At 39.8% G+C, this 13627-nt stretch overlaps 1 protein-coding gene across 2 annotated transcripts; it reads left to right on the top strand.

The window, feature by feature from the left end:
• The first annotated feature begins 377 nt into the window (after window positions 1-377).
• Window positions 378-13627, top strand: TAGLN3 (transgelin 3). 2 transcript variants are annotated; one of them, XM_054974164.1, is made up of 5 exons: window positions 378-540; window positions 860-1041; window positions 2109-2283; window positions 9772-9874; window positions 13135-13627. In XM_054974164.1, the coding sequence occupies exons 2-5, from the start codon at window positions 862-864 to the stop codon at window positions 13274-13276; spliced, it is 600 nt and encodes a 199-aa protein (XP_054830139.1). In that variant the 5' UTR covers window positions 378-540; window positions 860-861; the 3' UTR covers window positions 13277-13627. The 2 variants fall into 2 exon arrangements, with proteins under 2 accessions (XP_054830139.1, XP_054830140.1); XM_054974165.1 differs by lacking the exon at window positions 378-540 and having other exon boundaries at window positions 812-1041.

Below are 13627 nucleotides of genomic sequence, written 5' to 3'. Positions count from 1 at the left end.
AAAGGCTGCAAAGCAGCATTGATTACAAAAGAGCATTGTTTACAGTTGCCCAGGTGCAGATTTTTCTCTCTTAGTTGTAAAGAAAAATAGATGAACAGCTGTTTATCCTGAGAGTATTTTAAACTGTCATCATCTTCTTGAGCCCTATGACAACGCAGCATAAGAACAGAAGTGCAGCCTGGAAGGCACGGGGGATTGACAGCAGCGGAAATGTGCGCAGAGGAGCAGGCTGCTGCAGCTGAGCGAGATGAATAGGACTCCCTCACTGCTATGTCAGAGTAGGAGGGCCTCTTTAATAGCTCTTAGCAACGCCCCTGCTTTGACCCTCCTCATCGGTGAGGAAAATCAAATCAATACACCCTCCTCCAAATCACGATGCTTCTACAGCAGCAGTACCAAGCGCAGCAGAACATTGCAGCAACCTTGATCTCATCTTAAATTTTAACCAACATTTCTGGCTTCGATGGTCCCTGCATTTTCAGACCTAGATTACTGCTGAGAGAAGCTCACTGCATCACTGAAAGGATCTCAAGTCCTCCTGTATAGTCATTTTTTTTGTTGCTTAACCTCCCCCAAATTATACCTCTGGATTTTGCCAGCAGATGCAACATTAACCTGAAATGCTTACATCTCTTCCTAGCAACTGGAGGAACATCGCTTGCAACCTCTGCTAAGCTTGGGGGGTTTTATATATAATCTTTAAAATATTTGGCACCATATTAAAAGACACAATCTTGATTTTTTAACACTCTTTTTGAAACCTTTTTGGGCAGCTTTAGAATCCTTATTGAGTGTTCTGAATAGATGCTGCATAATGTGCTCCTTACAAATTAAATAAAGTGGTTTTTCTTCTTCCTAGAGATGGCCAACAGGGGACCAAGCTATGGCTTAAGCCGAGAAGTCCAGGAGAAGATTGAACAAAAATATGACCCAGAACTGGAAAGTCGTTTGGTGGACTGGATTATTGTACAATGTGGTGAAAATATAGAGCAACCTCCTCCTGGAAGGCAACATTTTCAGAAATGGCTAATGGATGGAACAGTAAGTAACCGTCTGATGTTACAACTGCTTCAAATAGTAATATATGCATACAATAACAATTGGTCTTTAACTTTTCCCATCTTTATTTACATCGGGTCAAGCTAATCAATTTCTTTTGGTGCTCTTCTTCAAAACACATTGCTTGAAAGTAAACAGTATTAGCAGTACAACCCTAAACGGAGTTACACTTTTCTAAGCCCATAGACTTCACTGGACTTAGAATGGTACACCCCACTTATGGGCTGACTGTAAATCATGTGTTTAGGATTGGGGATATAAACTCACATTGTACTATATTATTGTGAATTTAGTATTTTAATGTCTTAACCATGTATGTCTTATGAAGATTCAAGGCAGATAGCAATTAAAACAAAACATTTAAAACTATGAAGCATTATGATCCGGAGATCTGCACAGGAGCAGTAAACATATGCTTGCAGAGACAGATGGATGATTATGTAATATGGTAACTACTGATTACCATTTCTCTGACAATTAGGGCAGATTTTTTTAAACCAAGTTTTCAAATACCAGGCTTATCTTCTTTAGAAACCAATTAGTGTTGTTATTTATCGAAAAAAGAAAAGAAGAAAATTGTCTGTGTAACATATCCTGATCTAATTTTGGAGAGAACCAAAGACTTTAAGCGATAATACATCTGTTTACCAAGCTAGCACAAAGATGCCAACATTTGCATTTAGGATTTTTTAAACTGATATCTTAAGTTGATATCTTCAGAGTAATTTCTGCTTTCCTACACAACTGTCAATTGTTATATAACCTTTAGCAAATGATTTGATTTTGTATGCTCAAGTACATCCATGTATGTTTTGTCCAGTTGTGGATAAGAAAGCTTGGGCTGGGAGGTTTTAACATATTTACTGGAATTATTCTCAACTATGTATACATTTCTATGTTTATTGTTTTCATTAAAAATTTACTGCTACCAGTGGCACCAGAATGCCCATTTAGCATAAATTAAACAACACATGCATTTCGTCTTCTGTCAACTGGAACTAATTGATTATTTTCCCCTTTCAATTCTGCTTCTATCTTTAATCTCCCAGCTGCTGTGCAAGTTAATAAACAGTTTACATCCAAGGGGGAAAGAACCCATTCCAAAGATCTCAGAATCAAAGATGGCTTTCAAACAAATGGAGCAAATTTCTCAGTTCCTGAAAGCTGCAGAAATTTATGGAGTAAGAACAACAGATATTTTCCAGACGGTGGATTTATGGGAAGGTACACCTCTTTGTATATATAAGCTGTCACCAAAGTGACAGTTGCATTCTTTGTCCTACGCTACACAGATGGGTGTTAATCGTGCATTTCTCTGAGGGGAAAAATTCCCTAATGTCATTATCTTTCTCTCTTGTTTGCGAGCTGCAGTACCATGTTTTTCTAAGTGATTTGTTATCTTCTCTGAGGTATTTCTTATTTTCCAGTCCTTAATAGAATCTTTTGTGCCAATTCATGATTAAATGAGAACAGTCTGACAGGAATATACAAAAACCGAAGAAAATGCCTGCTTTAAATAGTTTAAATAGTTGTTTTGGCACAACTAGCAAAATGTGATTATATGGAAAGTCTGTTTCCAAGGGCTAATAGCTTGTGCTCAAGTGGAAGCCCATTTGTGCCCTCTGGGTCTTGTGGGCTGAGTGCCAACTCTGTTTGGCCTTATTTCACATTGTGGGCTTACATCACAGTTTGATGATCATGGGATTACCTGGTTAGAAGGTGTGTAGGGGTGGAATACCTTTGGCCCACCTGGGGTTTTAAAAAAAGGGACTGAGGCTTGTGCTTGTGTTGTTTTTACACTGCTTTATGTTCTTGTTTGCTGTCACAACTGATGCTTTGCTTTGGATAGGGACCCACCTGTGTCATGCCTCTGTTGCCAATTATTCCACCCACACTTACCCAGCAGATGAACTGTGATGGTGTGCAAGCTGCCCTGCAGCTGTTGGGCTCAACAGGTTAGGCCTAAGCCCTTGCCACTGTACAATCAACTTGAGATATGTTCAATATGGCCAGTTCTCTGTGTCGGCTTCCTTATTTCTTTCACCATTTCTTACATGGGCATCAAAATGTCATGTCAATTTAAGGACAAATAGCCCAGTTCAACTAGTGGTTTCCATCTGTGTTTCCATGCCACCACCCTCATAAAATTTTGTGTTGAAAGTTTGTACGAGAACATTTTTTCTAACCCATTGCCAGTGTCTACACGCCTATTTCTAATAAAACTTATGGGCAACCATAATTATATGTTGGCTTATCCTCATTATTTAGACTTTGGATCCTGTCTATGAATGGTGTACATGCCTGAAGCCATGGATGCCAAATTTTCCATTTCAAGTTAACCTTTCCAGGTCAACAACGCACCCAGTGGTTTGTAGAGGACTACCTGGCTCATGCTGTCTATGTAGCAAAATGGTGCGGCTGTTTTACCTTACCGTTTCTCCATTGAAGTGAGAATATATAATTCAAATGGGAATATATCTTATAACTCAAACAACAGGCTACTGCAGCTATACTTTGCAGGAAATATCTGTAGTGGTGGGCCAACAGTCTTCGACAGGCTCATCTGCCATTACTGATTCCCTCAATAAGTAACCTGTGATAAGTTTTCACGGATTCCCAGGGCTGTCGATAGAGCTTTAAAATCATTGGTCTAAAGCATTAGCTTCCCCAACAGATACATGTCCAGGTTCCTCAAAACTTCCAAGAAAAGTTAACCTATAAGCTCCTTTTGCAGCTTCTTCTATTATTGAACTGATTTTAGAATTAGGAAGTTTTTCTGTTGCTTAAATTGGTTTCTATGTAGTTTAAGTCCACTCCTCTTATGCTGATATAAACTGGAATACTGAGATAAACCATTTTCAGGGATAATTTTCCTCATTATGCTAAACCCAATGCATTTCTTCAGCATTACCTCATAGGATTTGCCTTCAGTGCATTTGATCATTTTGCTGCTCCACTCTGAAGTATTTCCAGCTAGTCCATATATTTCTGGAATAAATAATATCCATTGATTTTTATGTCTGTGTTATGTTATTGAATGAAGCACATTCCATGAAGGACATCTGTCACAGTTGTAGAGACATCTGGTAGGGACATTCTCCACCAGTGAGAGTAGAGAATGCCCCACTCCCAGCCTCCTCCCCCCGCCACCACTCACCTGGCCGATGGGGGGTGCATTCCTGGCACGGCACAACTATGTCACTCCCAGGAGTGACGTCATCACGTAGGCCCCAGGACTGCTCCCAGGCTTCGTGCCGGGCCGATATCCTAGAAGTGAGTGCCAGGTTTCTCACCACCACCAGGACAATAAGGGGACCTGGCAACCCTAACATCAGGTAACCCTGAACAGAAGACTAAATATCCACATAATAATAATCGCTGTCAAAATACAGGCCTTGGATAGACTACTTAGCTCAGTTGCTAGCATTAGTACCCTCATATGATTTAAATCCAATGTTTTGAGGGTTAAAAACACCTATCCAATAGGTGATTGCATTCAGAAATTCATAGCCAAACTCGACATGGTTGACACATGGTAGACATGTTTATCCATGAGTCTATTCATTGATTTATATAGTAGGGGCTGATACTGTATTTTTCAAATTAAAATGGTACCATCAGGTAAAGTAAGCTGAACTCATCCCCTCCTCCTCCTTACTGTCAGTCCAGTCTTAAACAGCATTAACCCTTCTAAGCCCGTTGTCTTCAGTGAAGATTGTCACTCTCCTTAAGATTACATTGTATGCTTTTGCTTGAAGCAGTTTTCCCCCAGCCTGTCTCCACCACTGAAAGTGAGTCAAGTTTGAAGAAAAATACTTAAAGTAATAGCATGCAGCTAAGCTAAGGAGGAACTGAGGAAAGGTTTTATTTTCCCTCACTTGCACACTTCATTTTCTGTTAAAAAATAGACCTCCCCCTACTTTATACATGACTAGACAGAAATGTAAATAAGTATACATACATTTAGCTCAACCATCAGGGAACAGTAAAGGATGGAAATTGTATATGGCTTTGATCTATAGTTTCGTAAGTGTTGTTGACATTAACATGTAGTTTTGCTGCCAGAATAATTATGTGAGAGATCTCTGATCAAATATCCCTATATTTATAATGTTAAAAAGCATCTGCAAAATAGTTTAATTTTTTAAAACTTCATTTATACCCCACATTTCTCCCCAATGGGAGCCCAAGGTGGTTTACATAATTTTTGTCTACATTTTATCTCATAAAAACCCTGTGAGATAGGTTAGGCTGAGAGTGTGTGTCCCAGCAAGCTTCCATGGCAGAGTGGGAATTCTAACTTTGCTGTCCCAGATACTATACTAGTCCAACACTAACCACAGTGGCTCTTTGGTTTAAGGTAATGGCATGAAAAAGGCACTTAAACCCTATGTCACGCGTACCTTTTCAGTGATAGAATTGTCTCCTGGTGCTATTAGAAAAGACAGGTAAACGTGGGTAGTGTACCCACAGTATGCTCTAGGCAATGACTTCTATTCTGAAAGGGATGCAGTCAGCTTCATGACCCTGATTAAACTAGCCTACCTCCTGATGGCTACTTTTTAATGTTAAAGAAAATGTAAGGATATCCAAAATGCAGATTCTCATATAGAACTTGATGTTTGGCCATTTGGCTTGAGTGGGGCCGGGGCTCACAAGGTTCAAGTCCCAGCATCTCCAGTTAAAAGAATCAGGTAGTGGGTAATGTGAAAGGCCTCTGCTTAAGATGCTGGAGACCTGCGGCCAATCAGTGTAGACAATACTGCACTTTTACAGACCAATGGTCTGACTTAGTATAAGGCAGCTGCATGGGTATGTTGAAATGCTGAACTGAGGGAAGAGTAAACATTCAGAATACTTTGTATTTCAGTTGACATTCCTTGTTTGGTTTTCTGAATACAGGTCTGTATCATATTCCATTTTCATAATTTGAATAATCACCCAGATGATATTGTCTCTCATTTTATCTTTGATGTGGTTTCCTGCTTGGGCATTTTCCCTCCCTTCTCCACTATGTAGGGTCAAATTACATGATCATTTTAATCCCCTGCATGGTGAATTATTTCAAATACCCTGTACTGAATAGTTATGAACATCCTCCAGAAAAATAGCCACATTAAGGCCCTCTTCATGCATGGCATTTTTCTCACACGGAGCTAATCTCCATGTAGAGGAAAAGCATGTGCACAGCAGCTGTCTAATCTATGTACTTCATTCAGGATAAACACTTGCACCCCACCACACAAAACAAAACAAAAGCAAGCTTTTATAGCAAACACGAGTCTATCCCTTAGGTGTGATTATTTTCTATTTCTTATTTTTACCCAGTGTTCAGTTTAGCATCTTCTTCACAGTTCCTGTCTATTTTGTGTTTTAAATTAGACTGTCAGCCTGGGAGCTTGTCTGCATTGTACATTTAATCACTTTTGTAGATACTAATGATGGCCAGGGAGCAGTTAGGAAGTTTTAGCCATAGGCATTGCCTCAGGAGGTATGAATCAACCTCTGCTCCCTCACAAAAGCCACTTCTGCTTTTCCCTCACGGAGTGGTTAAAGCAAGAGATGAAGCAATAATCATTGGAGAAAAAGAAACAATGCTCAATAACTTGCTCCATGGAGGAAATGTTTCAATGCAAAAGAACAAGGTTTTTTTTTATTATCACACCCATGAAACTATATTTTTATCGAAACAGAAATGAGGGATATTTGATATGGATTAGAATAAGACAAACGGCGTTGATAGTCATTTTCAACTGTCAGAGATGATTGTGCTGCATTGTATGCTATATAGGAGAGCGGGGAAAGTAGAATTTTGAATATCTTTGCCTTTGATATTAACAAACAACTCTTCAGCACAGACAGTACTGGGCCCAATTTATCTTCCTCCTTATACTGGGTAGCAGTGGAAGGCGGTTTTGTCAGTATTAGGGAGAAGGCTAGGTCATCCATAAGGTGCAAAAGGATTCCACACAGGTAATTAAGAATTCATTTTAACAATAATAGTTAGCAATAGCATTTCTATAGTACTTGTGCTGTGCAGTCCTGAACCCATTGAAGAGGAGTATAACTCTGCTTGGGTTTGTATTGCTGGAGTATTTTGATTTTGAGATCTTTATTCTATTTAGCATTGCACTTGAAGTGTTCTTTTTCCCAATAGGAAAAATAGCAACTCTTAGGAGTGGTTCTGAAATCAGGAAATAGTCTCCTTCCTGTGTCATATTTCTGATCAAAATTGATGCTCTATTTAGCTGTAAAAATGCTTGTGAAACCAAATTAGACTTCTAGTAGTCTTCTTTGACTCTAAGGCTAACTACATTTTCCCTAGGTCCATGTATGATATTGCCCACTGGGGAAATCTAGCTTATCCCATCAAAGCATGTGGAGTCCCCAGTGGGGCAATTAGCCCCTCACAGGGTGGATTTGATTTAAATCAAATTGATTTAAATCACGATTTAAATCACTAATCAGTAAGACTAGATTTAAATCATGGTTGTCTACATAAAGACTCATTCTTTTCTGCATAAAGACTCCTCACACTTAGCTTCTTGTGCAGATCTATTCTATTCCCAACAATCTTCTATTCATTGAATTTTTTGAAACTTAGCATTTAAGAGGTAAGGGGTTGGTTCTGTGTACAAAGATTTGCAAAGGAACAGTGGGATTAAGGTCTTTTCCTTAACTGTGTATGTTTATTTTATAACCTTTTTGCTGTGAAGAAGAGATGTGATCTCTGCAGACACAAATTCACAGTTTTGAGAATGGTAAAACCAAGTGATAATATCTTCTAGACAGAAAAATTGCCCAATGATTTTACAGAAGCCTCTGGAAGAACATGACATTGTGAATGGATTAATGGGATTTGTTTACCAAAAAATTTAAACATTGCATGAATATACAGCATCATGCTACATAATTAAAAACTAATCCTTATTTCATGATGATAATCTTGGGACTATAATGTATCTTAAATAGAAAACTATCTTTAGATAAATTTTTCCTCAAAAACATTTTATGAAAAAAATCTGATTTAAATCAAAACAATCTGATTTTTTTGTTTTTTTTTTTAAAAATCATTGGTTTTTATCCACCCTGGCCTCTCAGTTGTTTAAGATTGGGAACGCAGCACAGGGAAGAAAACGTATGCAACCTCTCCCTGTGTACCATGGTCCAAATCCAAATCAGGTCTGTGCTTTCTTGGATTTAAGTTCCCAGCATGGAATTGGCAGTACTTTGACAGAACTTTGCGTAAATTAGCATCTGTATTGAGGTAGCTGATAGAAATCACCCTGGTATTTCAGAGCAGCAGGGGAACAAAGAAATAATGGAGACTCTGATGTTATAGATGGCAGAAAGGAAGGTGCAGTCTTAGAGGTAGTAGAAGAACAATGTTTATTGGGCCTGAAGCAGGAGGAAGGAGCAGATAAGGAGCTTTAGCAACAGCTATTTGTGACCAGGATTCAGGGCTCATTGAAAAGTTTAGCAAGGGGCAGTCATGAACCTGAGCAATTTTAATTCACCTTGATCGCCTTGCATGTTATCATCCTGTGGGTTATGCTGGTTGCTTTATGCCCCATTAATATATTGAAAAGCTAGCTGCTTTTTCAAAATGTTGTGTATTGTATTGTTGAATTAGTTTGTTGCATTTTTAATTTTAAATTTAAATTGGACATATTTTGGACAGTACAGGTGGACAGTACAGGGGGGACAGTTACAGTGCCCCTGGACTTAACAGCAGGGAGGGGGAAATGGCTGGCTGGAGCCTCATGGCAACAATGGGTGTGGCCCTCTGCCCCTGCCTGCTTTTGTACACAGTAGCAAGTGTGATGCTGCATGCATTGGCTTGGCCCTTTAAGGAGCTGCATATGTTTCGGAGGTCAACTGGAAGGTGGATGCATCCAGCCCACATTTGGCCTTTCGTAGAGGCTGCTACCCATTGTGAGAAACAGGCAAGCTCTCTGGGGCAGGTGTTTCTGCAGGCTAAGCAGGGGAGAGGCTAAGTTTCCTAATGTCAGAAGGACAGCCTGGACAGAAAAAAAGTGGTGGCCAAAGGTGAATGATAACCTCCACTTAGGGTTGTCAGCCTCCAGGTAGAGGCTGGAGATCTCCCAGAATTAAAACTGGTCTCCAGGCCACAGAGATCAGTTCACCTGGAGAAAATGGCTACTTTGGAGGGTGGACTCTATGGAATTATGCCATGCCAAGGTCTTTTCCCTCCCCAAACTCCACTTTCTCCAGGTTTCACCCCCGAGTTCTCCAGGAATTTCCCAACTTGGAACTGGCAACCTTACCCCCACTCCTCTCTACATTCTCAGGCCAGCTGAAGGCCTAAGGCTCAAGCATGGTACTGAAGGGTATACTGGCCCAGATCCCCAGTACAGAGGCCCCAATGCCTCTCAACAGGATGTACATTTGCGAACAAAATTAATACAAAGTAGGAACATGTTTCAGAGCACAATGCCAAGAGCAAGATGTGGTGAATGGCTCAGTTTCCCAAATGCCCTTAAGGACAGAGTGTGACTTCATGACAATCAGTGGAGCACTTCCCCAGGTGGAGGGAAATGTAGCTGTGGGCTATGGGCCCCCTGATATTGGATCTCAAGAAACAGAGAATAATGAAGTGAAAAGTTTTAGGATTAAATTTGCATCCACTCTACTGCTGAATATATAACTGGATAATTCCCAAGTAAATAATGTGACTTTCTTCATTTGTAGGAAAAGACATGGCGGCTGTGCAAAGAACTTTAATGGCTTTGGGCAGTGAGGCTGTCACAAGGGATGATGGATGTTATAGGGGGGATCCATCTTGGTTTCACAGGTAAGGATCATACTAACCCATCCCCCGGCAACAATTTTAGAACACAGTTAAATATGTTATTTTAAAGAAATGCTATTCCCTGCCTTGGGGCTGGAAGTGGATTTAGGACATTTGGCTGAGAATATTTTCAGATGTTACCTTGCTGTCCTAGGTTCTCTCCTTACAATTGCTTTAGTAAGATTAAAAGGTTTGTTCCGGGATATTTTCAAGATTAAAATGGGCCGGGGGTGGTGGTGGTGGTGAAATCAATCAAATCAATTCTGAAAGCATTTTGTCTAATGATTTTCCTTTTTACATATCATGTTGAGAATTCACTTTTTAAAAATGTAGTGAAAAGATTTGTCCCCAATGTTTAGCTACTCCCCTACATCCTTTCGTATCACCTAGACTTACTATTTGCCTGGTGGCAGTGGGAAGTCTCCCACCCCCTCTCTCAGTCCCCTACCCTTGATAATTTGAGGAGCAGGAGAAAAATGTGTCCAGGGGGAAGGGGGTGAATAGGTTTGAGGGTGACCTGCCAGGAATTTCCCTTAGGAATTTACTGGGGATTTTTCTAGGAATTTACTACAGTAAAGACCATAGTGATTGGAGAAATTCCTAGAGCATCACCTGGAAATGACGCCACATTCCCCTGAAACTCCCCAGGTGCTGCCCTCTAATTTTCCCAGCATTTACCAGTGCCAGGACTGTCATTCCTAGTATTACTGGATTTCCTGTAGCCCACCTAGAACCTGTATGCCTTTATGAATAGGCTCTCAGTACCAAGCAGTGTGTTCATTTATCATTTAAACAAGAATAAGAAGCACCACTCTTGCAGACAAATCAGTTGTCCAAACTGACAGAGAATGGCTATAAAGTAGAGGGACTTTGCTAGATACTTAGAGAGTTCTTATCTCTTGTGAAAAACTGCTTCTAAGCAATGGGAAGATTTATGATTTTAGTCTTCTCTAAACATTTTAATCGAGTAAAACCTGTACATATGTATATGAATATACATATTGTTCATATGAATATTTCCTAAGCTTGTTTTAAAGGGTATTTGAAGGTACTCAAAGCCTTTGCACAATAATGGCAATTTCTTTTAGTAGAGAACATGGAAAGAGAAGGGAGGCTCAGTGGCAGAGCACATATTTTCATGCAGAAGGTCCCACCCAGGTTAAGTTCTTAGTTTCTCTACTTACAGGATCTCAGTGGGCAGTGATGGGAGGGATCTTTGTTTCACTGAGTCCTTGGATAGCCACCACCAGTAAGTATAATCAGAACAAGTCTGGATGATAAACCAATGGCCTCGCTCAGTATAGGGCAGTTTCATATCTTCCTTTATACTAAATTAAGGGAGTCTCTGCTAGGGACCAAGCAGTCCCTAGCTTTCCTCCCTTCCTCCTCCACTTAAGTTGAAGGAATTCTTATTGGGCTAAAGAAAGACTTTGAACTTGTGTTTAAAGGAAAGGGGGGTTATTAATATATTTTTTAAAATAAATAAACTTTTCTTACTGGAATGTTAGGAGTAGGATCCACCCCAACCTGTTTTGCAGTATCCTTGCAAAAGAAGTACAAATGGGAAGTACAAATGACATGAGAGAAATATATATGCATTACACAATATAGTTGTTGAGGTGGAAAGACTTTGGGTGCCGTACTCAGGGCTGAATGCATGTTGTTCTTGCTTCCAAGTTTGTGGTCGTTCTGATCCTCTAGACATGTACTTGGGAGGAAGTCTCACTGAATTAATTGGAGCTTCTGCATAAACATTCATAGGGTTGGTCTAAGTCATACAGATCATGTGTGATAGCTTTTTTGCATAACTGCAAGTTAAACTAGATGAGACACTTCATAATCCATCACCAGAACTTCAGCACGCCCCCACCCCCGGTAAATAGCAACCATGGCAGGCCCTCAGTTAGGCTGGGGCAATAGCATGGAGGAGAAGGGTTTGCCTTGCTTCAAATGCTGCCCCCTGACCCAGGTGCTTTTGGTGTAAAACATTCAGGGTATCTCCAAGGTGCCTTGTTTTTTTCCCATTCAAGCAAGCAGGAAACAAGTCTATTGTGGCCTCTGCTTATTAAGAAAAGTGTACTGGAGGTCCAGTCATGGGTCTTCTAACATCTTGCCTAGCTTGACCTATATTCTACTATAATTTCATCATTTAAAGAGGTTCAGAATTGTTATGAGAAGTTAAAAGTTCGTCAAGGGATATGACATTTTTTAGAAATTGGGGTAAGTGGCCAGGAACTAATAAATGGTACTAGGCCTTGCAGCTTCAGCTCAAAATAAAGCAAGAACCTCTAACCATTGGATGGCCTCCTCCATAATCCTTCGGATTCAGAGGCATCTTGTCTGAAAATTTCAAAGCCTTTCTTTACAACCATGAAACCCAAGGAAGGTACAGTGCTGTGGCCGGACTTGGAAACTGAGGAGACTGGAAATTCAAATGATGACAGTTTAATGAAACTATTTTCTTAGGCAAAATCCAACAAGCCATTTACAACCTTCTAGGATTCTTCAAAGAAGCTTTGTATCCAATACAGTTACTGTATATGGTGATTTTAAAAGCAGAGTTTCTTCCTTTCTCAGTGGGTGGGACATATGGTTGTACATTGTCAGTAAAGAATACACACCCTGGAGTAAGTGAAATATAGCTCAGCTTTTGTAAAGAATTATTGACAGTGCTGGTTATTTTATGATTGTTGTAAAAGATCAATTTCTAGAACAATGGTGTTCAGTCTTGCACATTCCTGCCTTAATCTAGCAGATCATTTGGGCATCCACTTAAGTGTTTTGCTGGATGATAGCCAGATTACTTAAGATCTCAGCCACTGGAAAAACTTTTTATCAGAAATGCTAAGAGAGCATTTCTCCCCCTATTTTGTGGGTACATATAATGCATCTACAAATAGCTTTCCAAGATGATCTGCTAGTATTCTGATCTCTTTTGAAAGAGATCAGAATGTTATGAAAAAGTCTGTGAAATTTTTCTTCTTGTATTTGGATACTGTGGAAATAACCATGACTACATACTAGACAGAACACAGTACTTGAGCATTTGCATTACTGGTCAGTTTCCTTAAAAATTCGTATCAGGGAAGGGGAATACATAACCTGAAAATGGTCAGGAATCTTTTTGTGACTAAATGAGGTATCTTGCTTTATTTAATTTGTATATTAATTTAGTTGCTTGTCCAACTTATCTAAGCACTTAAAGCAATGCACAAATTTTTAAGTAACAATGCACTTGTTACTTGTCTAATCCATCTTCACAGAAAAGCACAAAAGAACCGACGAGGGTTTTCAGAGGAGCAACTTCGTCAAGGACAGAATGTCATCGGCCTACAAATGGGGAGCAACAAGGGAGCCTCCCAGTCTGGAATGACAGGATATGGCATGCCAAGACAGATCATATAACTCAATCTTCCCCTTTAAAACACAGACATAAACACAGGCACACTACAGCATGGCCTGACTTGGGTGGGGCAGGGGGGGGCATAGCTAGTTACCGTATGTGCTAAAATCTGCTTCTAAGTTTCCCCTTTTGAGATCTTTGGATATATATTTTTGCAGCTGCAAACTTTTGGTCTAAAATGTGGATCTGTGTGTTTGTCGTATGCCAATTCACACAGCACGCTGGTGCCACACAATGTTCAATTTTGAACTATGCAAAGACACTCTTTTTCTGTATTTATTTGCAATTTGTTACATTCTGTACTGGTGTCTTATTGAACTTGCTCTTGCCTCCTCAGTTATCTTGTTCTACAC

This window comes from Eublepharis macularius, chromosome 3 (assembly GCF_028583425.1).
Source record: "Eublepharis macularius isolate TG4126 chromosome 3, MPM_Emac_v1.0, whole genome shotgun sequence".
Lineage (NCBI taxonomy): Eukaryota > Metazoa > Chordata > Lepidosauria > Squamata > Eublepharidae > Eublepharis > Eublepharis macularius.
The sequence above is the reverse complement of the archived record's forward strand: the minus strand, read 5'-3'. Positions and strand labels throughout refer to the sequence as shown.

What these genes read in the sequence shown, in the direction of transcription:
- TAGLN3 (XM_054974164.1), top strand. Translation starts at nt 862, where the DNA reads ATGGCCAACAGGGGACCAAGCTATGGCTTAAGCCGAGAAGTCCAGGAG. An exon ending in AATGGCTAATGGATGGAACA is followed by an intron (nt 1,042 to 2,108) that starts GTAAGTAACCGT and finishes TTAATCTCCCAG; the next exon opens with CTGCTGTGCAAGTTAATAAA. An exon ending in GACGGTGGATTTATGGGAAG is followed by an intron (nt 2,284 to 9,771) that starts GTACACCTCTTT and finishes CTTCATTTGTAG; the next exon opens with GAAAAGACATGGCGGCTGTG.